At 48.8% G+C, this 24,215-nt stretch overlaps 8 protein-coding genes across 8 annotated transcripts; 7 read left to right on the forward strand and 1 right to left on the reverse strand.

Moving 5' to 3' along the window:
* Positions 1–605: 605 nt before the first annotated feature.
* On the forward strand, positions 606–1,106 carry N7519_006033 (uncharacterized protein; the record flags this gene model as incomplete). The annotated part of the gene is made up of 2 exons (XM_057292809.1): positions 606–739; positions 794–1,106. 2 exons carry the CDS (start codon positions 606–608, stop codon positions 1,104–1,106), a joined length of 447 nt encoding a protein of 148 aa, XP_057147620.1.
* A 2,811-nt stretch (positions 1,107–3,917) lies between these two features.
* Positions 3,918–5,892, forward strand: N7519_006034 (uncharacterized protein; the record flags this gene model as incomplete). Its single annotated transcript, XM_057292810.1, has 3 exons — positions 3,918–4,763; positions 4,818–4,877; positions 4,927–5,892. The coding sequence occupies 3 exons, from the start codon at positions 3,918–3,920 to the stop codon at positions 5,890–5,892; spliced, it is 1,872 nt and encodes a 623-aa protein (XP_057147621.1).
* Positions 5,893–11,475: 5,583 nt separating this feature from the next.
* Positions 11,476–12,526, forward strand: N7519_006035 (uncharacterized protein; the record flags this gene model as incomplete). Its single annotated transcript, XM_057292811.1, has 3 exons — positions 11,476–11,778; positions 11,835–12,219; positions 12,270–12,526. 3 exons carry the CDS (start codon positions 11,476–11,478, stop codon positions 12,524–12,526), a joined length of 945 nt encoding a protein of 314 aa, XP_057147622.1.
* A 486-nt stretch (positions 12,527–13,012) lies between these two features.
* Positions 13,013–14,525, forward strand: N7519_006036 (rRNA-processing protein LAS1; the record flags this gene model as incomplete). The annotated part of the gene is made up of 4 exons (XM_057292812.1): positions 13,013–13,132; positions 13,210–13,349; positions 13,486–13,932; positions 14,033–14,525. The coding sequence occupies 4 exons, from the start codon at positions 13,013–13,015 to the stop codon at positions 14,523–14,525; spliced, it is 1,200 nt and encodes a 399-aa protein (XP_057147623.1).
* Positions 14,526–14,773: 248 nt separating this feature from the next.
* On the forward strand, positions 14,774–18,418 carry N7519_006037 (putative NAD+ kinase; the record flags this gene model as incomplete). The annotated part of the gene is made up of 13 exons (XM_057292813.1): positions 14,774–14,864; positions 14,964–15,051; positions 15,117–15,188; positions 15,255–15,288; positions 15,344–15,554; positions 15,621–15,712; positions 15,763–15,897; positions 15,949–15,975; positions 16,031–16,075; positions 16,684–16,728; positions 16,788–17,790; positions 17,894–18,170; positions 18,262–18,418. The coding sequence occupies 13 exons, from the start codon at positions 14,774–14,776 to the stop codon at positions 18,416–18,418; spliced, it is 2,277 nt and encodes a 758-aa protein (XP_057147624.1).
* Positions 18,419–19,608: 1,190 nt separating this feature from the next.
* Positions 19,609–20,459, forward strand: N7519_006038 (trafficking protein particle complex subunit 5; the record flags this gene model as incomplete). The annotated part of the gene is made up of 2 exons (XM_057292814.1): positions 19,609–19,883; positions 19,991–20,459. The coding sequence occupies 2 exons, from the start codon at positions 19,609–19,611 to the stop codon at positions 20,457–20,459; spliced, it is 744 nt and encodes a 247-aa protein (XP_057147625.1).
* A 507-nt stretch (positions 20,460–20,966) lies between these two features.
* Positions 20,967–22,385, reverse strand: N7519_006039 (microfibrillar-associated 1 family protein; the record flags this gene model as incomplete). Its single annotated transcript, XM_057292815.1, has 1 exon — positions 20,967–22,385. The coding sequence occupies one exon, from the start codon at positions 22,383–22,385 to the stop codon at positions 20,967–20,969; it is 1,419 nt and encodes a 472-aa protein (XP_057147626.1).
* Positions 22,386–22,926: 541 nt separating this feature from the next.
* On the forward strand, positions 22,927–23,447 carry N7519_006040 (putative ssDNA binding protein Ssb3; the record flags this gene model as incomplete). The annotated part of the gene is made up of 3 exons (XM_057292816.1): positions 22,927–23,163; positions 23,258–23,312; positions 23,383–23,447. The coding sequence occupies 3 exons, from the start codon at positions 22,927–22,929 to the stop codon at positions 23,445–23,447; spliced, it is 357 nt and encodes a 118-aa protein (XP_057147627.1).
* Between the last annotated feature and the right edge of the window lie 768 nt (positions 23,448–24,215).

Genomic DNA, 24,215 nt, shown 5'->3' on the forward strand with positions numbered 1-24,215 from the left:
TAGTCTAAAATCACATGATTCCATGGTATTGGACTCGGTAATCCATGTACTCGGTCTGTATTCTGACAGTAGGCTATACCTACCCCTTGTCGCCGATCCTTGTTGACCTCGAAACTGTAAGCTCTAATGACCAGCTGGGGTACGGCGCAGTTAATGTATATCCCTGATCCATGAAACATTTGCCTGCCTTCAGCCTGGTCATGAATCGTATTCCTAGAATGCCTTGTCAATGCATTGCATATGGCGATAGGTCCTGTCCTCGCCTCAAGCGTCTATATGATGTGATAGGCTTGCCGAGCGGGAACGCGTCATGCTCATGGTTGGAATACCGCAACAGAGCGCAGGTGACGGATGTTGGAGAAGCTCAAGCCAAAGCAATATATTTGCAGCTAAAAAAAGCACTGCTGGAGTAGTCTGAAGGGCTTACAAAAGGAAGTTCCACTGCTCTTCACTCCATGCCATCCAATGCTTTCTTTGGGCTTACATGTTCTCCCTCCTCTCATATCTCTCTCGTATCTCTCTCTCTTGTCTTTCTCCTGTCTCTCTCATATGTCTCTCTCCTTACTCTCTCATATCAAATATTGGCCCTTGGCCACACACTTGCGATGGCTTCACGAACAATCGAATATGTCTGGAAGGTCGCACGGCCAAAGGATGAAGACGTTGCTCGGGCATTGATATATGCCGCTTATACGACGGCCATTCAGACGGACCCTCGCACAACGAGAGTCTTGATCCGGTAAAGTGAACCTCTTTTGATATCAGACAATGCGGCTGACGTACCGGGCTTTAGATCCTACACTCACCCCACAACTCGAATGGGTGGTGTTTACGCTAAGGACCAATCGCATATCACAATCTCGGTGAAGAATCAAAAGACGATCCAATCAGGGCAACACCAGTCAAGCCATGGTTACACGCGGCACATCAAACCTTTCGAGGTGATTAGGGTTTCACCGAGCGGCGTCCTTAAAAGCGACAGTGGTGACATGGCGTGGCCACCTTCAATGGGAATGAACCCGAGAGAATCTTTCACAGGACCACCTGCTCTACTGGGTCTGAAAAACGCCTTTATTACGTGGCCTTCCGAGGAAACGGGTGAATGAAGCTATGATTGAGAGGGATGGGCCTCCTCGGCTTAGAGGGGCTATGCTGAAGCATCACCTGGGCAGCATGGTGGATTGGTTTCGTTTCATAGCCAAGTAGCCGTCAAGCTTTTAACAGAATCCATCGATAAACCTGTCCTCCTACTTCGGACGCAACATGGCCCAGGTTAGACCCAAGAGATAGCCTATCAATCGCCTGTTCCACCAGAAAACCCCTGGGAGCTAGTTGGGATACATCCCTGTCACCCTTACAGAAATACAGACAGTCACTCCTGTGCACGTTTGGATCAGAAAATGCCTGCGTAGGTGCATATCGTACATCTCCTATTCAGTGTTTTCTCCGCTTTGTCCAGACCCCTTTCTGTCCTATGGTTCAGAGAAAGCCTGGGTTACTGTATAGTCGATGACTTGGGTTCTCCGGAAAATTCTTCAATAGGGTTCAGGTCCGGTGAGTATGGCGACAGATAATCCAGTTCTATACCTGCCTCCTCACTTATCTTCCAAATTCCCTTTAACGCAGGAGAGAATTGCCTCCGCCAGAACGTCTTCCTTGTACTGAATACTTGTCCAACTCTGCCACTTCAAGGACATTGATTGAGCAGTGAACCACCGTAAAGACTCTTGGTAACCGGCAATGCAGAGCGAGCAAAAAAGACATGTTTTGGAATTTCATTGGGTCGAGCCAAATTCAAGTGGAGATAATAATTCGGCTGTCTGTGCTCTCTGACTTCTGGTCCGTATTGAGGAAGGGGTTTGTCTTGATCTGTAGTTTCCTGGAGCAATCTCTTCCAGTTGCTGGTTGTTGACTTGCATGGATGAAATGCCCTGGCCTGGCAATGATGGAAACAACTAGCTCGGAAATAGGGCGTTGGTACTTGTGCCCGGCTGGACCGTGGTTCACTCCCTTAATAACGGGCCAGTACAATGGATCTGCAGCACAAAGTTCAAGTCTCAGCTGTTGAAACCATGAGTGGTAATTGCATTTCTCCAGCGACTTCCGGGGGTCGATCTCATCTTGGGGATGAGGCACTGTGCGGTTATGTCTGAGATGCCCAAGTGGACGGTAACGCTGAGTAATTCTAACTAGGTGGTTTTTCCCAGGTAGCTGCCTGATAGTACTGAGTGTCCAGTTGATAAAGAAAAGAGACTGAGACAAGAGGATATCGAATTCAGGACTTTCGAAATGACTATTAGTTAGATAGATCATCAATTTCAAGGCAAGCAACCATCAGTCTTCATACCGTATGACGTTTGTGACCACCGAGCGTCAGAAAAACAGCCTAGACGCTGAAGCATAATGCATACTCCACTGATATCCCTGAGGGGTCAATAATATATGGGATGATGAAGTAAGTAAGAAGAAGTAAGGTGATGAAGTGAAGTGAAACGATGAAGTGACCATCCTATGAGATAGGAGATTAATAGATTCACGTAGGTTAAAAATATTAGAACCCGACCCGGGCGTCCCCCGCAACCTTAAGATACCTCCGTTTGGCGGGTGGTAGAAGTCTTACGCGCTACCATTGCGCCAGCCGGGCTGGTTAGGATCAGATATCTATAGATGAAGAAATTACCTTGGGAAGTACTATAACATGAATTGCATACTACAGCGAGTAATAAAGTTGGAATTCTCTAACCTCTTCACACATGGAAGAATCCGAGTTCCATGTTGGTTCTTTTTCGTATTCCCCCAATATGACAGATCAGGATAGAAACGGCCAGAATCAACAAGAAGAATTAAAAATACCGAAAGCAGGCCCGGTTGAAACGTCGAGACGCCGATACATTGTGATAACAAGTTGTATACTGAGAACGACACGATCACGATCAAACTGTATCAGCGCTAGTCTTCCCTTGGCAGGAGTTAAAGCCCGGCTTCTGCATACCGAGTAAATGCTGCTGAGTAGAGACACTTAGGAGACGGAGCACGATATTGTTCGAAGCAGGGAGGAGAAGTAGAAGAGAACATGGACGAAGGAAAGAAGGCGAAGTCTTTCCACATACGTCTCTCACTCCAAACGGAATGTTAGTGGACATTACCTTGATAGCTTCTCAGAAGTATGACATGGCAGAGACATGCTAGAAAGACTGAGAGACAGGGTTAAGAGCCAGGGTTAGAAAAGAAGGAGAGGGACGGATATAAGAGAAGCTAATAAAATGCGAATTGGGCAACTAAAGGAGAAAGAGAGGAAGAACTTCTATTGTTTATGCCCGAAACAGGTCTGATGTTAGGACTGAGGCAAACAGGTATCGCAACAGAAAAGTGACCAAAACACAAAAAACTTGTCTCAACAAACATGCTACCTCAACATCTCCGCAAAATCCTGCAAGTAACATAGAGTGAGAGCTTCCGGATAGTCAAATGGCTCTCGATACAGCTCTTAAAACGTGTTTTGAGCCTTAAAACACAACCTGGCTGGCTCCTTATTGTTGGTTTTTTGCACGAGCCGCGAGCTGACAGCAATAGGGGACCCGGCTGGTCGACCTGGCTGGTTGTCTATCTTTAAACCGGCACAAGCCCTGGAGAGGAGTTGATATATGGCATGTATTAAGAGTCCATCCACGGGTGTGATGAAGCGCTGACTCTGGTCATATGATAGAAAGGGCTCGGGCGTGGTAAATAGACTACAACCATTCGCCTCGATCCCTTAACGAGATGTTACGAATAGCGCCCTTCCAACAGCTGGAAAGATGTTTGAAACGCTCGTTTCGGCGGCTATGGTATGTCCAGTCTATATATTGCCGGTCGGGTTTCCGTATGGCCATTGTGCAGAATAAACTACTGCTCGATAAACGGCACTGGTGTCAACAATGGAGTCTCTTCCACCTTCCCCAACTTCTAGCGGTGCAACTACGGAGCCAAACACACCAGAGCCCGTCCGGCCTGACGTTGGCCGATTCGCAATGTTGATGCCCATGAATCAAATGGCAAGGTTGGCTATTGATGCAGCAGTTGATTCGGGCTCTGAGCACCACAAGAAGTTTATAAAGGAAACAGTATTCGACAACAGGCCAACAAGATGCTTCGAACTGTCCCTGACTACGTTGCCTGAACGTGTTGATCTTGGATGGAGGATTGGCAGTGGCCGTCAAGACCTCAACAACGGCGGCGTGGACCTTCTCTTGTGTATAGAAGATGACAAGGAAAAGGGCTACCCCGGCTCAGATGAGGACCGGGTTGCCGGTATTCATGCTCGTTTCAGCTGGCTCAAGGGAGCCGGTGGGTTCTTTCTCATCGCTGACAACAAGAGGAGAAAGAAGGTGATGCTGAATGGGGAGATATTCAGGACTGACCAACGCCTAATCCTGCCTAGGAATACCATCATGATAGGGGAATGTGTTTTCTTTTTGCGATATGAAAACCTGTCTGCCGAAGAAGACGAACAATTCCAGGTTGAATTAACCAAGCATTTCCGTGAACATTACAAGACTCAGAGTCCCCTGGCATTGCCTATTCCAAAAGAGAATGATATGCGCTTTGGGAATTGGATAGTACAGCATCCGATTTCGAAAAACGCCTTCGGCATCGTCTACATGGTTATCAATATCCGGACAGGACAACCAGCGGCGGCGAGACAGATTCCCAAGTCGAGGAGAAACGCAGCTGCTGTGGAACAAGAGCTGGAAATGACTCGGCGTATCTCCGGGTTGAGTCACGTTAGTTCCCAATTTCCTACGGGTCATTTCTGTGCCTCTAACAATGAAAGCTAGCGACGACTCTCAACCACTCTCCAGTGGTATCACCAACTAGGCCAAACCAAGGCTCAAACGGTAAGTCAAATACACCTCTCCTCCAGCCATACTTAGCTCACACAACTAGGCCCGGATCGGATCTTGTTTCAATCAATGCTTGAAACCTACCTTGGACGTTATTCTGCATGAATACATCCTCATATCACCTCTGGTGAACACAACTTTCCGCTCATTGTATATGTCAAACGTACCAGCCGAAGACAGAGTCGCTTGTTTCGCCCAGCTTCTAGAGGCGATCGATTTTCTTCACCGACACGGCATCTGGCACAGGGACGTGAAGCCAGACAGCGTCTTAGTGAGAAGCTACGACCCCCCGGATGTAATGCTGACTGATTTCGGATGCGCATCTGACGCCACGGACATTCCCTACGATGGCGCAGGCACTGAACAGTATCGTGCACCCGAGCAGATCGAGGGAAAACCCCATGGTCGAGCCGTTGATTATTGGGGCTGTGGTATAATCGGGTTGGAGCTGATTCTAAAGAGACCGATTGAGTCGAGGATCGTGGCCGGCCGTAGCCTCACATATTATCAAAAGGTTCTTGAGGATTTACAAGACTCGCCGTTAGCCAGATGTTCCCGAAAGATGCTGAAGGAGGCCCCGGCTTCACGCATGACGGCTTTTGATGCTTTGCTAGACCTTAGGGGCCCCAAGACTGGTGGTGCCCGGATTGACCCCGAAGTCCGATGCCACCCTCCCGAGCGCATTTTTACCAATGATGTCGACTTGACCGAAGTTCATTCGGACAATGGGGCTGCCGATCTGATGGCGGATATCGTTGCAATTGACGAGAGCTCTATCGTCGACGGCGCGACCGGCGATTCCCCTACTCAAGTCGATAGCACAAATGGCTTCGCACGGAGCTCTTCCATCGACCTAGTGGAGACGCGGTCGGACAACGACAGCCATGCTCATGTCAACGAAAGCGTTGTCGGCATGACCGGGGATCGATATACCACAGAATCGAACAAGAGGAGAAAACTGATGCCATCCGAGACAGTCCAAAGAACCTCGGGATTGAATTTTGATTAGTTAGCCAATGTTGTCTCAAATATATATCTCCGTTGATCCTACTTCTTCTGTCGCACATTGATAATTTGAGAATTACGCCAAGGCGACTAACAATAAGATTCAGGAAATTAAACTCAGTCGCACGATCCCCTAAATGGGAAATTGTCCTACGTAGATAGCATCGGCCCAGGTATAGACAGACATATATCGATATTAACAGAACTGGTCTGGTTGTGTAAATCAAAATATCGTTGCCCAAACCTATGTACAGTGTAAGACTCAAATCTGAGGGGCAAAAAACCACAGCGCAGCACCGCAACACCGCAACACCGCAACACCGCAACACCGCAACACCGCAAGCCCGCACCAACAATTAGTGCGCAGCATTCATCCACACCAAGACTCTGTACTCCACTCCACCCGTGATCTACGAGCAAAATGTAAAGTTCCAGTCTACTGCAATGGCCGGTGCCCGAAATCAATAATGTGCTCATCACTCTTGGTCTCCTCTTGGTCACACACTATATTCCAAGGTTGTATCCACCACTTTGTCGCTGTTGGAGCGGGAAAGAAGCGGGAGAGGGACTCCGTTGGACCATATGGCCGATATGGCAATGATACTCGGTTTAGTGGGGACAACTTGGTAAACTGGGGCTTTTGGGGGTCTTGTTTCCACTGATAATATCGTATTGATTTTTTTCTCTTTAGGTTGGACGGGACCTTTTTTTGGGCGGTTTTTAGAGTGGGAATACGGGATTAACTATAGAGTTTGTATGGAGTATAATACACTACCACTTATTAAGTGTTGTATTAAGTGTTGGTGTGTAGGTGCATATGTAGGGGAGGTGGAATGGAAAGCTGAAGTAATGTGGACTCGGCGCATATTAATACATATTCTATGTTGTATATACATACGTTGTACGCTGAATATGCAGAGAGGGTGTGGAGAGGTATACACGGAAGCACTGTATATCACATCCGTGCCTCGGCATACAAAGTTGTGAAACGATAAAATTGCAAGTTTGTGCTCGTTGGAGAACGCGGTGAAGACAAGCGGATGTATATCTCCCCAGGCACCGAGTCGAATCGGAGGAGTGCATGTGTGATAGGCAAGATTCTGATGTCTCAAAGTCTTGACGCGAGCCCGGGCAATTACATTTCCTCATCTGGACTAGTTTATTAAAACTATGGAGAGATGACTCCAGGGCTTGAGCCCCTCTTATCTGGTACTCTGTAGAATGGAAAAAGGTACTCGTACGGAGTAGAATTGTCGAATTACAAGTGGGTATGCCCTGCTTACTCCGTACAGGAAATTGGTACTTGGTGTGGTCTAGGCAAATCTCTATCACCGACACATGATAACTGCCGAGTCAAGAGGATCAGGACTGTGACCCCCGATATAACAAGAAATGGTGTGCCATCTCACTGCAGCTGTTGCATATACCCCTGCTATCAGCTGCACCGGGCTTCTTCTAGACAACTAGATGTCTTTCAAGGTATAAGCTAGACATGTCGACTGTTGGACGATTATAAATATAGTAATACACAGCATATGGAATAGTTAATACAACATACGGAGTAGTCAGTAGTTATTGGGGCTACGTAGTATACGAGGGGCAGCCCCTCATCAGCCCCTGCATGTATACGGAGTACGGAGTAGGGAGTACAGTATGGATCCCCAACTGATCTCTTTGACCTTCCCTTGTTGGGAACGAGATCAACGTACTAAGGAGGTCAGCACCTGAGTTATGAAAAAGGGCCAAGAATGTGGAACGGGTTACCGAGGAGAAACGGAAAAACGTCGAAGGTTTTGGAGTAATTTCCATGGCGGAATGTGATTGGTCCAACCTCTTTGAGGAGAACCACGTTGGCTTGACCGCTAGGCGCCATTGTCTTTTGACTCACACCTTTGCTGCTTTTGACTTCAGAATGTCACTGCACTTGGACCTTGCGTGGGGAACATATCCGTGCATTTATGATAGTACACATTGACTTTCGAATCTGTACGGAGTAGAGTTAAAGAGTGACCAAAAAATAACCGTGAGGCTGCAGCCTTCATCGTGCATCGTGCATTAGACCTTACGTGTCTATGTCTGTATATCCCCAGCCTTGGAGGTGCTGTGTCACAGGACAAGGTCTAGACTGGGTTTAAAACAACTTTTGCAAATCGCCCAGTTCTGAAGCAGCTGATTCTAATATTGCAGCCTATCGGGAGGCGGCAGTGAGTTTCAACCTTTTGAAGGCATTTCATGTCGGAAGATAATCCCAACGATCGTCGAGTCCTGAGATGGGTCCCGCCAATAATGCTGACCAACATCTGATTTAGGGGATGCCTACGGAGGAGGTAGCGACCGAGCGACCGAGGCGATAAACAAGAAATTTTTTATTTTTTTGTTTGTTAGTCCTAGTCCTAGTCCGTCCACTACGTACGTATCCCTGTTGAATCCCATCACATTTCACATCTCAGCCCCAAAACAAGAACAAAGGAGAAACGCACGGGGACCAGGGTGAGCAGGACACTTGCATCCGATGCTACACCGTAAGGAGCTGATGACATGGCGCTAAAGCAAGCCAAATTGACCTGGCCCGCAGCTCCCGCTGCATTCTTTGGGGCTAAGTAGGGGAACCGGGCAATCATAAACGAGACCTGGAACGTCTGGAAGGATGAAGGAAGCTGAGATCGGCCCCCTCCTGTGCCCCAATAGTGGATCGGTGGATTCGTGAAAATGGAAAGGTTCATCAGTGCTCTCTGAGTGGATATCTAATACGCGCCCTTTCGGAAAGTTACTGAACGAAAACGAGGCTGATTTGTTGGAGATCGATTGTGCTCTCGGACGTGACCGCTGATTTTGCTTTACAGCGTATCTCTCCGTGTCTATTTATTGATTAGTACTAGTTTCACTCTAAGTAGATTATATTGAAAACTAAACATGGTACTGGGCCTCGGATCTTGCCCGGCATGCAGGGTGTTGGGAGTCTCGTATTTAATACTCCTCTGGGCGGAGTACTCCGTATATCGTACAACATGAGCTGAATCCTGCGGATATGTCTCTTGTGTTCAAGGGGTTAGATCAGGGCTTAAAGAAATCCCCAATGTTGTGCCGCTCTTACGGTGTGCTCAGTACATACCATGGAAGATCGGCATTTTTCAGGTTGTGTCAGCGGTTCCACTACGGAGGAGAACTCTGATCAAGACAAATCAGACACATCTGGCCTTCTGGAAAGTTGTCTCCAATTATTTCCTTTTCATTTTTCTTCCCTTTTTATGGTGCAGGAAGTGGGTCTTCAAATGCGTTGCGCTACGGGCTTGGATGCCGCGTGATGGGCTTGATGTGTCTTGCATCGAGATCGGCTCCTTGTAGGCTGGTGATCTCATATGTTGCACTTCAATAATGCTAATAATATGTGACCCTTGTTATTCTAAGAGATATATTGCAATTTAAATTGTAATTTCCAGAATCCTGCATTCTAGAGAGGGAAATTAGAAGTAACCGCCCCTGACCAAAGTGACCCAGGCGTCGGGTATTGGTCTGTTTTTGGCTTTGGCAGAGCCCTAAGCACGATCAGATCCACCTGGCCACGTTGTGAATGGCTCTACTCCTTTTTCTTACGGGTCTTTGATTATTTCTTTTCTTATGTGGCTCCATCCATTTTAGGTCCACATTAGTTCAAGACGCCAAGTTCTAGATATTGGCGCCAAATCTTACACTTGGAACTGTTCTACCTGCAACCTGCCTATATTTTTGTACGGGGTACATTGAAAGCTGCAGGTGATATGATGATATGAAGACTGATCATATTTCTATACATCTTCAAACGTCATTGGCAACTCCGTTGAATCCGAACTGAGAAGTCAAGCTCAACCGTGGGTTCAACCGGTTGGGATAGCCGAGCTTCCCGCTCAGAGCCCAAATTTTTTTAAACTAGGCTTTCCTGCTTTCTAGATTGCGTACCATGTTGTATTCCCATTTTGGTGGCGTCTGCGATGGATTCCTGTGCCACGCTGCCGATGAAACAGAAACAGGCCCACAAACGTTGAATCGATACGCTACGTATTAGCTATATTTTAGTTGGCGCCCACCCCTCTTTTTCCTTCTCAGGTGATACTAGAGAATGACCCTCCAAATGTTGATCCTGCAAAAATGCAGGTAGCCTAAACCTCGCATGGTCCAAGTTTCCTTTCGACTCAGCCAAGCCGACCTACGTGGTTGTGAACCTGTGAAAGTCGAGTCGAGTAGTCTATTTCTGGGCTCGGAACATTTAAATGAAAGTCAAAAAAAAAGTCAGAGCTAAAAGAATACATCAACAAAGATCATGGTGGCAATGATGCATCTCCTGCATCATGTACTCCGTAATTCGGGTGGTAAAGAAGTCATGCAAAGAGAATAGCAACCTCACATCCGGGTATGCACGGTACAAAGGGAGAGACAGTTCTTTAATCCAGAAATCCAGACTTCGGGAAGGGCGATGACGATAATTATCTTTAACTCCACTTGCACCCCTGTCGAAATCCAAAATGGGGAGATGTGGTCGATCTCTCGCCCATCACATTGTAACCCTTGCGTAACGAGCTCGGTGACGCTATTATTGGGGGGAAAGGACAATGGAAAGACAAGTTGTCCTGTATATATATATATTAATTTCCACCATATCTGGATTCTTACATTGGATCAGAAGAAAGAGAGAAACAGACTCAGCCTTGGAAGTATTGACCGCAGATCGGACTGGATCGGTCAAATAGGTACAGAGCATTCCCAGCGGCTAAAGGGTCAATGGAATTTTGGATTTCTGTAATTTGCTTTTGCCCAAAAGGGGTATAGAAAAAAGAAAAAGAAAAAAGAAAAGAAAACGGGAGCCCCAGTCTAGGCTGTGTGAGACCATCCATTGGACGATTTGGACTTTTAGCATAAGATACGATAGACTATACCCACTATACATACTATACACCTATATTAGACATATGTATTATACCTATTTAATCTTTTAATCTATTCTATTCTTCCCCATGTTCGCCTCAAAAAGCATGTTCCATGTTCCCACAGGTCCGATCCCACCCCCACTCTGCTATTTGCTGCACTCCGGAGTATTCCCTACAACATATGGGCCCTGGTCGAAACGGTGGAACTGCCCTGATTTTCATGAATTCGGTTCCAGCTGGTTTTTATTTTAATTTTTTTTCTCGTTTCGTTAGTGTCAACGTCGTGTCATCTCATGTGTGGCATCGTAGATCCGGGCTCCCTGGATTCCCTTATAAACCTGCCTTGCCTAGTAACGGGATCTTCACTGGAATTAAAATACTCTCACCCGTTCCTGAACGGGAGCATCGGCTCTTTTTTATTATTATCGCATCCACTCTTTATTCAACTACCACTCCACTACGTAAGCTAATTTTTGCTGTCTACCATTGACTATATACTGACTTGATTCCCCTTTAGTCAACTTCCTCTCTTCATCTTCTTTCCAGTTTCTTATATGGCCAATTATTCTTGGCAACATCAGCCCCCTTCAACAGGCTCTCAATGGCTTCAAGACAATGATTCCTATAGCCAGCCTACCATGCAAGATCTAACTCATGCTTTCCCTCGACCGAGGCACACTCGCGTCATGAAGCCTCGTAGTGCAGGCAACAGTCCTTCGTCAGCAACCAGGAGACGCCCAACAGTGAATCAAAATGTGATGCATGGAATGCCCACTCAATATCAGTCATCACTGGAAGAAGTCCTTCTCGCCTCAGCCGCCCGGAACCCACGTCCGATGAGCTGGCATCCTTCATCCGCAAGAGCGCGGGGTCTTTCCAACCCTTACATCTCAGATTTCCCTTCGGATAGCTATGCCGGTCTGGGAGCCGTGCCTGATCAATACCTCACCTCAGCCGTCTACGGCGGTGAAGGCATCATGTCATATCCTGTGACCGCCGACCCTTCATTCTCCCCGACTACTTCCCTATCTACCCAACCATGCAGGAGGACTTGCCACTACCACAGCACACGCCGGGGTTCATGACTGGCTCACAGGTCGACCCCATGGGATGGGATGTCGCCACTATGTCCACCGATATGTCAACGATGTCGCACCCGGCCTCCGACAACTGGAGCCTGGACATGCTATCAATGGGCACCAACATCCCCCCACCAGAGACAACATGTCCAAGCTACGTCAGCGTCCCCTCCCCAGGTGAACTGAGTGGCCCATCAACACCGGACTTTCTCCCCATTCAACAATTCGAGAATCCCTTCCAGCCCAGCGCAGAGACCAAGAAAACCGGAAAGGGCGAAGAAGAACTAGTCGGCATGGGCCTCTACAGCCAGCCCAACGGAACACTGGCACGAGCCCCGCAGAGCAAATCAGGCGAGGGCCTGAAGCTCGAAGAGACATTCACCCCATCCGACGAAGACAAGGCAGCGAGGAGGACGCAGAGGTCGAGATCATTGGGCAGCAGGAATTGCCCCAGCAACCAAACACCTACCATGAATCCGCGCCTACCATTCGCCAGTCGAACTTCACTTCCAAGCAGCAGCCCAGACAAGCTCTGAATCTGCTCCAGCGGTCTTTCTTCTTCGACCATGATGATGCGGATCAGCAGCCCATGACTGCTGCACAGCCTTTTGCTAGTTTCAATCAGCCCTGCATGAACTATGGGTATGGGTGGATCTGAGAAGATTGCCCCGCGGAGGATTCATTTTTCTACTTGTTTTTCTTTCGCATTTCTTACGGTAACAGCGGCATAGCGTGGAGTTTGTCTTTCATCATCTTTTTCTTTTTTTCGGAGTCGGATACACAAGGATACCCTGGGACGAGCGGTTCGCGACTCGCATCTAGCTACATTTACTTTAGGTGTACTCGAGCACAATCAGATACACAAATCTATCACAATATTTGCTACCTTTCATTATTCTCATCTTCAGTTGAGCCTAAGTTCACGGTGTTAAATCATTGTCGCATTATGTCAAAGACTCGAAGTATACAAACTCGCCCTCTGATTGGCTGCGGATAAAATAAGCCTCGGTAAAACTTACTCAAAGGAACAACAATCCCCCGGAAATATTTCGCAGGCTATCAACGAAAAGTCAAGCAAGCAAAAGGTTACCCATCCAGCGTCGAATTTAATTTTCTATTTCTCATTTCAAACTCAGCGCCGAGAATGGCAAAGGTCATTTTCACGGCTTGGAAAACCAAGTCTCAGTTGCTGGAAGTGCGGAACGAGTTTTATCCTCCGCCTACGTACGCTGGACCGGATTTGCGTTCCCACGGCTGTGCAGTGGTATGTTACATGTGCATGAGGGACAGAATGAGTGTGGTGCCCAGCTGTGGATGTGGATTGCTAACGATGTCGGAAAGGTCGAAGCTTGGAAGCTACGCGGCAATGTACCGCACCATGTTGAAGCTACAGCCTTGTTGACAGATGCTATTCTCCACGATGATGCGCAGAGGAATTCCATTTTCTCAATTCGTGCTACATATTCTGCAGCTTTCTGTCGGTGAGTATTAAACCGTACCTGATCCTGTTTTTACATTTATGGGAGAGAAAAGCCCGTGGGGATGATGTCTCGAATTCATACACCCCCCTCATTCACATAACATATTCCGTCTTCAAAAACTAACGCCCAGCCTTAGCTTCGTAACCGGTCTTGTGGACACCAAGATCCACGGCGTTCGCCGAACAATGTTCCAGCGCGCCACAGACCTAGGCCTGCCAGCCTCTTTCGTGGAACTCCGTCACGAAGCAACCCACCGCGAGCCGCCGTCGCTCGTCGTACTGCGCAAAGCTGCGCAGCGCTCGCTCGAGTGGTTGTGGGACAATTACTGGGCCGGTGTTGGTGACGACTCCGGTGCGCCTGCATTGACCCATGACGACGGTGCATCTGTCAGGGCCGCCCTGTGCGACGCTCTGCAGCCTCTATCCGGCGCATCGGCGGATTCCGTGCCCAAGAAGCGGAAGCGGGATCAGGCTGTTTCGGTCGCTATGCGGCTTGTCTCGGTTTGTAATGTTTCGGGGACTGCGGCGAGGCTTTTGTCTTCTGTTTTGCTCGAGCGGGGGTTCTTGGTGCCTAGTGGGCGGGAGTGAGTTTGCTTCCCCTTTTTTACGTTTTGCTTTTGTCTCGGCTGTGTTTTCAGGGGTCCATTCTTTGTCGGGGAGTACATGCTGACCGTGACATTCTAGCCTTGGAGATTCGATGAATGATACATTCAAGGAATGGAACCCGGTTTTGCAAAGGGTTGCAGAGAGTCATCCTGCGTTCTTGAGGCATTTGACCGAGGATCTGGTGAATGATCTAGCCTTTAAGAACACAACCGATATATCGGCAGATGCGCCTTCCGAGGCACTGTATCTGTGGATCGCGCATATCTTGACATCTCCTGCCTGGGAGTTCCACAGGCAATCATGCCCGCAGAGCTATGTTCTCCGAGCTTGCGATGAAAGTCCACACCATTGGACAAAGTTATTGGGAGACCAGTTAAGGAAGCACGCCAGCAAGCCCAAACCAGTTCTTGGTGCTCGTCCCGCTGCCAAGAACCGAATCACGAAACCGAAACATGTTAGAAATGACTCGCAATACGCTCCATCACAGCTCTCGGAAAAGCTGCTGGAACATGGATGGGGGTTCCTGGAGAAATGGGACAGTCGACCTTTGGGCGTGGTATCAAGTAATTAGATGGGGATGTCTCCAACTCACAAAATACATACGCTGCTGGCAGCGATAGAGACCAAAGCAATCTCATATACCATATAGACCGCTACGTAGTTACGAGCAACCAATCAAAAGCGGTGGCATTACTAAAAGCTGTCGAGCTAAAGTGGAAAATAGTTATTCCGGATGACGTTGGTAATCCCGGCAGCTCCACCCGTTTGGCGTGTGTACATCTTTCGAGCTCCCCTCACTGTTTTCATTCATCGTTGGTGATGAACTTTCTAAGGACACAATTATTCGGAAATAGCTCACCTCTATTCAGGCCACAAATCAGAGCCATGCATATCCAATCAATTCCTATGTGTATGTTGATGCTCCAGTCCCGTCGTATATATTACCAATCAACAGTGGCAATCTTGGGATATTGCAGGAATATTTGCTTATTCTAGGTCAATTCTACAGGGACGGGGAAGGGAAACAACTATGCCTACCTTGTGACAGACGAGCCGACCAAGCAGTCCGTTATTATTGATCCGGCCAACCCTCCGGAGTGAGTTGCATCTTTAGATCATATCAAACTACTGCATGGACTGAACTGATTACGTGGAATTGCAGGGTTGCACCGGAGCTCAAGTCTCAGATTGCTTCTGGCAAGATTGACCTGACGGCCATTGTTAACACTCACCAGTATGTGGAACTTCCATGGGCCGGTACAAGAGAACAATAATCCAAGCTTGCTAACATTTGCTGAAGCCACTGGGATCATGCTGGTGGTAATGGTGACATTGTATGTATAGATTCTCGAGCTATTAGGTGCTAACTCGAGCTAACATTTGCTCCAGTTGAAACAATTCAAGGGCCTTCAAGTCATTGGTGGCAAGGACTGCGCGTCTGTCACTAAGACTCCCGCGCATGGTGAGGAATTCAAAATCGGAGACCGTATCTCAGTGAAGGCATTGCATACTCCCTGTCATACGCAAGACAGCATCTGCTACTATATGCAAGATGGAGACCAGCGTGTTGTTTTCACAGGCGATACTCTCTTCATTGGTGGTATGTGTATCATCTTTGGATCCTCACATCTGTCAAGGGAGTACCATAGACTAATTTTAAATCCAGGATGTGGCCGATTCTTTGAAGGAAATGCCAAGGAGATGCACAAGGCCTTGAACGAGACCCTCGCGGCTTTGCCAGATGACACCAAGGTTTATGTAGGGTTGTCTTTTCTTGTTGACACGAGCCTCATACTGACTCTTTTTAGCCTGGCCATGAGTATACCAAGGCCAACGTCAAGTTCTGCATTGCGGTCTCGCAAACAGAGCCTATTAAGAAGCTCCAGGCATTTGCGGACCAGAACAAGCAGACACAAGGGAAATTCACTATCGGCGACGAGAAGGTAAGAGCTGGACCCAAGTGACACATCTGACTGAGACTGACGAACCTTTAGCTCCACAATGTGTTCATGCGCGTCAATGTAAGTTCCTTATCCTTTGTGCTTGTATCTGCCGTTGCTCATTGAGAACACACAGGACCCCGAGATCCAAAAGGTAACCGGCAAGACCGACCCTGTGGATGTGATGGCGGCATTGAGAGAGATGAAGAATTCGATGTAAAGTATGTGAGTCAAGCGTGAAAATCTACGAGATTTCCTCATACATAGCTGTTTTCCAACGTGGACCGACGTCATAATGCCAAGCCCACCGCTCCCAGTGCTCCCCATAGGAATTAAGTATCTTTTGTATGGGCAAGCCATACAAAGAATACTTTAGCACAGTATAGATATAGCATAGATTATCTTGTCCTGCGGGATAGCTAAGGAAGATATAGGAAGATGCATATAGCGTACAAGGTGTCTGTTTCATACTCTTACTCTTTAGCTAGTTCAAGGGTGGAGAAAAATTGAGATTATGTACAAGTACCTTTTATATGGGAAATCCATACAAAAGATACCTCAATACCCTGATTTTTTGTTTGCGGTGCAGGAAGCGCCGGTGGGCAGAGATAGCTCCCCACTTGCTTTGGTGCCGCCAACATCTCGGGCCCGGACAACCTCAACCATGACAAAGTGACCAAAAGGGAAATCCCAGTACTTTTGCGTGATGGATAAGGCAGCTACGGATGGAGTAAGTGTTAATAGATGCCAGGACTGGGGTATTGCAGTGACTGACCAATACCATCATAGAAAAATGGAGGGGCAAGCGACACAGAGGCTCAGCATCATCTAGAGGTAAAGCAGTTTGACTGACTCCCTTGATAGTCTTATACTAAGTATATGTCCTTACCCAGGTCGTACTTCTACCCGATTCCAACCACCGACGCAAATCCTCCCTTGTCACGATGGACAAGCCGAGGGTCCAACCTCACCTAACTCAGGATGATACGACGACTGCCTGCTACGTCCACAACCTTATTGCGAGCGAGTGGACCGCACCCCCACAACACCTGAAAGACACAGAAGACACAGAAGATGAGATACAGACATCGAACGAGGACGAGGCTCAACCCGTGACAAATACGGAAGGTCTCGAGCCAGAGCAACTGGTGGTCGACCGCGAGAACAAACCGATACCCACAATCATCGAATCCCGCCATCTTACGAAGAGACAGCTATCAGATATGGCCTGGAATGTGCGCAAACTATCCAAGAAGCTGGGCAGCATCAAGCTCAAGCTCACCGTGAAGACTGTCTTTGTGGTCAGCAAGGCGCAGGACGAGTCACTGGTAAGCCTGACTCGAAAGGTGACGAGGTGGCTACTCTCCAAAGACAGAGACTCACTGTACGTGGTTTATGTCGAGCGCCGACTCGAGACGCACCCGGACTTCGGTGCGTTGCAGCTGGTACAAGACGAGCCCTCCGCCGAGGGCCGACTCAAGTACTGGGATCCCAAGCTTGCGCAAGAACAACCGCATTTGTTTGATTTTGTGGTTACGCTCGGCGGAGACGGAACCGTTCTATACACGAGCTGGCTGTTCCAGCGCATCGTGCCGCCCGTACTTTCCTTTTCGCTGGGCTCATTGGGCTTCTTGACGAATTTCGACTTTGCGGATTACCAGAAGAGCCTCGATAGTGCTTTCCGGGATGGCGTTTTCGTCAGCCTACGGCTACGGTTCGAATGCACCATCATGCGCAGCAAAGCGAGAATAAGAGACCCGCACGCGCGCTCTCTATCAGGTCGCGACTTGGTTGAGGAATTGATCGGGGAGGAAGGGGAGGACACATTGACACACGCGCCGGACCGAGTATATGAGATTCTCAACGACGTAGTTCTCGACCGGGGGCCAAACCCAAGTATGTCTTCCAATTTCTGATTTCCGATTGCGAATTCTCCACTCGGTGTTACATGTTAGGTATCACGACAGAAACAGGCACCCAGCTAACCAATCTTCGCTAGCCATGTCTCAAATCGAACTCTTCGGGGACGACGAGCATTTCACCACCCTGCTCGCTGACGGAATCTGCATTGCTACCCCAACCGGATCGACTGCTTACAACCTCGCCGCTGGCGGCTCTCTTTCACATCCAGAAAACCCCGTCATCCTTGTTACAGCCATCTGCGCCCACACGCTGTCCTTCCGACCGATTATTCTGCCAGACACCATTGTCTTGCGCATGGGTGTGCCGTACGATGCGCGCACGAGCTCATGGGCTAGCTTTGATGGTCGAGAGAGGTGAGTTTGTCACATTTGTTATATAAAGCCATTGTTACCCCCTCGGCATTGGCTTGACGCTTGGGTCTGTTATCTGACTGAGAAACTTTAGGGTTGAGTTACATCCCGGTGACTATGTTACCGTGTCGGCATCAAGATATCCCTTTGCCAATGTCTTGCCTCCCGGTGGGCAGGGTGAGGGCTGGGTGCACAGCATTTCCAAAACTTTGAATTGGAATTCGCGACAAAAGCAGAAGAGCTTCAAGTAGCTGGAGGGAATCCTTCGGTATGACCTTTGACTCTTTCTTCCTCTTCCCTTTCCTCTTTCATGAGCATATTTGGTGTCTATTTGGTTTGCTTTGGTTTACAGCCACTGGGTGGTTCATTCATTTATGGGCGTATATGGTTTTATCAGAATCTAGGAAGACGATATGACCTGGGATGAGCTCTTAAGAAAATAAGAAGATGATCTTTTTTACTCCGTATTCTTTTAGCTAATAATTATCTCCAATTCCCATTTGTTCTTTTCTTATGTTTTCTTTTGCTTTCTCTTTTTTTCCAAGTGGACACTCTTTTTTTTTTCCCGCTAGGAGCTGCAGCTCCACTTGGCCCTATAAAAGCCCATCGCCCGGCCCGAAAATTCTTCTTCCTTTCCTCAACCAACTTGGGTTCAAAGTCTTAATGTTGCCTTTGAAATCCAATAGCCCGACAATCTCAGGAGTGTATGTGAACAGATTCACATACTCTCTTCTTCACTGACCTGGTAAGTCCACGACTATTTTTTCGGATTGCATTCCCTCCAGCCAACGGCCTTGCGCCGTTCGATGATGAAACTCTTCCTACATTCGCAGTTTCCACGCTAGCCGTCGCTTGAACCCAATCAAGGCGGCATTGAGCGGAATATCTTCCTTGGATGTCTGAGAAATATTTGGCTGTTCTATGAATTCTTTGCATTTCAACTTTTTGCAGTCGAGACGGTTGCTAATTGTCTCTCAGTAACAGGATTTGCTCGAAAACGCTCGATCGTCGATATCATACATATTATTATCGCTTCGCAGTTTCCAGTGCCTGGCTCTATAGCTAGTTGCACTGGCTGCAAGTGCTCGTTGCTGCTTAGCACTACTCGGCTTACAGGATATTCCAAGTGATGTACTGTGTCGGGAGTGTGAAGGTCCCCACAGTTAGAACATATAGTATATTCGTATCAAATGAATGACAGTTTTATCTGCAAATCTCTTTTAAATCAGGTCTTTTCATAGTATTTCAGAGCCCAGATCGTAGTTCTCTCATCATAAAAGAATAAAATCTCGCAGGATTGCACCCTAGGGAGTTGTGCTCCGCCGTACCGCATCCACTTGTTGACCCCAAACCTCCAAACCTCCCATAGATAACTTGACCAGATCCGCAAGCTCTCAAATTAATATTCGTCGACTCGGATCCAAATTGTAACGCCATTCCCATGGCGGCACCACCTCGACATGCCACGATGCAGTCCATCAGCAATGGCGGCATAGCCCCAGGGACCGACAGACCACAGACACAGCAAACACAAGCCCAGCTATCACAACAGTCCCCTGGGCTACGTGTACCTTCCAATCGCAAGACCATCTACGACCGCCACCTGAACCGGAGTCGTAATGCAGAACTTAGCCGGGCGAGCTTCGCCTTTCTATTTGGGGAGATGGTCACATATGCTCAACGAAGAGTAACAGGTATCCAAGATCTCGAGAAACGGTAAGACACAATCCCCCGATTCAGACCTGGAATGTTCTCCCAGCCCTCCCAAGCCAATTACCACCATATACCTGCCCGGCAGCATAACTAACGACCCCTCCATCTAGGTTAAACGAACAAGGCTACCCCCTCGGCCTCCGCCTCCTCGACCTCCTCTTCTACCGCTCAACCTCAACCTCTTCCTCCGCCCTCTCAAGCTCCTCCACCTCCTCTTCACCCCCAAACCGACCCCTCCGCATCATAACCCTGCTGCACCTCATCCACGGACCCCTCTGGCGCCTCCTCTTCGGCCGCGCCGCAGATGCTCTCGAGCACTCCGTGTCCCCGGACACTCCGAACGAATACATGATCACCGATAACGACCCGATGGTCAACACATATATCAGCGCGCCCCGTGATATGAGCATGCTCAACTGCGCTGCTTATGTTGCCGGTATTATCGAGGGTGTCTGTGATGGCTGTGGCTTTGAGACGAAGGTCTCGGCACATAACCAGCCCACGGAACTCTGGCCTGAGTCGGACGGTGTTCTTGGTTCGTTTTGGGGATCCGGTTATGGAGAGGGAGAAGGTGCTTGAGAGGGCGGGTGTTAAATAATTCATGAATTTGCATTTCGGGTTGCCGGGTGGCTGGCAGGTTGCAGGCTGATTGATGTGTGCTTGTTAGCGTGGTAGATATATGGCGTTTGGAATGCTATGGGGTGGTTATGCAGCCCTTAGTCTGCGGCTCTTTGGTGGCACCGGCATTCCCTTCACGAGTCATGCAAGTACAAGTCTGGACGGTGGATTTCTTAACTGTTCTTGCAATCTGCTGTGGATCATGTGCAGAAGTCTTTGATTGTCGGCCAGCAGATATCATACAATACAATTCCTCCAGGAGAGGATATGTTATATTACGTATATGTACATACACAGAAGAGTACTGGCACATTGGTTGCTCGAGATTCAGCTACCAGAAGTAGATCCCACCATGCACCTCGTGATAGACTGGCGCCGTAACTCCAACATCCAAGCAGGATATCAACACTGTCACCTTCACCACTGGATGATCACGAACTCTCCACACGCCGACGTTTCTCCCGATCATCATAGGGCGACGGACTCCGCTTCCGCCTCTCCCTGAGACCGACTGCGCTCGAACCGACCCGAGTCTCTATCGTCACGCCGGTCTCGCCGAGGCGACCTCGACCTCGACCTCGACCTATGCCGTGGTCTAACAACACTAGCATTGGCACCCGTCGGTCCGCGATCCCCATCATCACCACCACCACGACGATCAGGCATAAACCTCTCATCCGTAACACCTACAGGAGGCCCATCCCTCCTCCTCCTATTCTCCAACCCATCCCCAAACCGCCCCGTATCCTCGGACTTAAGATCCCTATAGCGCGTGCGACCCTTCTTCCCAAGCTTCGTCATATCACGCACCTGCATGTACTGCGGCAACGTATCACGATTGACATCATCCTCAAAGCGAGCCCCCATAAGCTCCCGACGATCCAACCCCTCCGCCTCAAGATCCCCACGGAAGAAAGCCCCCTTATGGAAATACCGCTGCATAAAGCCCGTCTGGCCGCGCGTAGCCTCACGCTCCTCCTTCTGCTTCGCGATGAACTCGCTATCTTCACGCTCGCGCTCCTCAGCCGTAAGGTTCCGCCGACGCTCGACCTCTTCGCGCTCTTTCTCGCTCGCTTCGATCGCTTCGCGCGCGCGCTGCACGCGCTTCAGCTCCCGCAGTGTCCAGGCCGCTTTCTCGGCTTCCGGGTCTAGCCCGTCTGTGTCATCGATGGCTTCTTCGTCTTCGGCTTCGACGAGCTCGTCGTCATCCCAGGCGCGGTTGGCGTTCGAGCGTGCTATCGCTTCTTTCTCCAGTTGGTCGCGGATTAGTTGGTCGGCTTTTTCTTGGCGCTGGGCGGCGCGCTGTGCTTCGGCTTCCGCTGCGCGTTCGGCGTCCGCTTGGGCTTTTGTCTGTCCGGCTGGTGTGGCTGTGTTGCGCTTGTCTTTTTTGATGAAGGTTGGTCGGATGAGCATGCGTCGCGGTGCTTCGTCTTCCGAACTACTCTCCTCTTCAGAGCTTTCTTCCTCTTCCTCCTCTTCTTCGTCTTCTTCTTCGTCCTTCTCCGGGGCGGATGTAGCCGCAGTAGGTTTTAAATCGTCGGTCGTAGGGTGCGGTACTGCTTTCGGTGCGGGTGCGGGTGTAGGCTTGTCATCTTCTTCTTCGGTGACGAACCCTTCCTCGTCATCGTCCTCCTCGGCTTTTTGGGCTGCTACTGCAGAGGCTGGGAATGAGCTCGCTTTGGGCGCTTTTGCTCGGCGCAGTGCCTCGGCTCGTCTGCGCCGCTCTTGTTCTCGTCGCGCCTCGCGTTCAGCTTCGTCATCCTCCTCTTCTTCCTCCTCTTCCTCGGATGAGGGCTCCTCTGCGACAGCTTTTCCAGGACGGTAGCGGGCAGGCCTAACGGGGTTCTTGGTCATTCCCCGGTGTGAGGAGGGGAGCGGAGGAGGCATTGTGGTCGGATGTGATGAGTGTGGAAGGAGGGTGTATGTCGGTTATGTAGAGATATGTAGAGCTCCGTTACCTGGTTTGCAGTTCAACGCCAGGAAATTGTGCCAGGGCTGCTCCGTAGTACGGTGTGGTGTGGACTCGTTGAATTGACGTATCCGGCTGAAGCTTTTACTGGAGATTGATATGCGATCACGTGATGATATCAAGAAGCTACAGAAAGGCAGAAGGGGAATTGACTGCGTCAGCTCAGAGACGGATTTATTATACCTGGGTAACTTTTCCTCTCTCGGAGTAACCCAGAGCCAAATTCCAAATTAAAGTCACGTCCACATAGTGTTGCCAGATATCCAGCTCAAAAACTGCACCTAGCCATTCCATACTATTTAATCACCACGTGACCACGCGTTTCCGCGCCTCGCGTCGATCAACCTGACTTATCCCCGCCGATTCGATTCTCCAGCATCAATCACAGACGAACACCACCCTAAACACATTCAAATCCCGAATTCCCAGCCCGAGTCAGGAAACTCCCAATACCCAAAAATGTCCCTCCAAACTCCCCGCATCCTCCCCTCCCACCTCCACGCCTTCCACCCCTCCAGCGCTAGCTCGAACACCGTTCGTATACTCGGTACCGTCACCGCGCTCCACGGGAGCACCGGCACACTCACCTGCGGCAACAATGGCGATGTTACGCTGATTCTGAAGTCCGATGCGCGCTTGCAAGTCGGGAAGCTGGTTGAGGTTGTGGGGAAGGTGGCTGATCTAGAGGGTGGACAGGTATGTTCAACACCAGTCCCGGAGAGATTCAGCCTTAATATGGGAATTCCGGCCTTCATAGCTATGTGGAGTGGAGGCTAATGCTTACGTCTAGGGATACGGACTCCGTGTACTTGGCTCAACGGAGTGGGGTGACCCAGCTGATTGCGGTATGTTGAATGCCTTTCCTCTGCGAGGTTAATTGACCTTGAGACTGACTTGTGTGTATGGCTATTATAGATTATAAGATCTATGAGAATGTCGTCAATGCTACGCATAAATTCAAGTCTATCTTCTACGAGTAATGGGTCGTGAGTTGCGGGATTTGAATATATGGTCGTTTTACTGAGGGGTTTGTCTTGAGTCTGGTATGAGTCTGGAATATACAGGCTCAAGAATGGTTGGACTCTGTCCGAGTCTCGGACGCTGAAATGCAAGACCATGAGGACAGCCTTGTCTAGTCGTTGTGACATTATCAGTACCCTCCCTTAGAGACTATGGAGCGGGTATCTGTTCAACCGGGCCTGGGAAGTCGATGCTGTTACTGTGATTCCCCGGCTTTTGCGTTTTACCTAGGTACATATGAGGTTATGATCTAAGCTTCTCCCAATTCAAGATTTTACATTGAGCTAAACTCAAGTACGTGGGTGGTGGGAATGTATTTGACTATCTAAGTGACTACTTCTCCGATGAAAGAGGATGTGATGAAACACCCCCATGTATTAGCCAGAATGTGTTTATAATGGGTTTTTTTTTTATTTGGTTTAGTATTTCGTACTATCATAAAAGCTACATAGGAAGGATATTTATCATATTATCCCTGCTAACTAGTATCACCGCTTCCGTTTCAGGGGAATACACCCACCAAAAGGCACAGCGAATGAAGTATCAGAGTCCTTTCAAGGATACTCCAGGTCATCAGTTTGAACAAATAAGGAAAGGCCATAAATCTCAAGGTCGAAGTCAGGATCCGTTACCTGTATGCAACGAGATCAACCCACAAACCGAACGCCGTCGCTAAAGAACAGCAAAAATAAAATAAAAAAAATCAAAGAAGCAAGCATGTTTGAGTT

This window comes from Penicillium mononematosum (genome assembly GCF_028829835.1).
Source record: "Penicillium mononematosum strain IBT 11891 chromosome Unknown utg000003l:1.0-8172316.0:1.0-8177699.0, whole genome shotgun sequence".
Classification (NCBI taxonomy): Eukaryota; Fungi; Ascomycota; class Eurotiomycetes; order Eurotiales; family Aspergillaceae; genus Penicillium; species Penicillium mononematosum.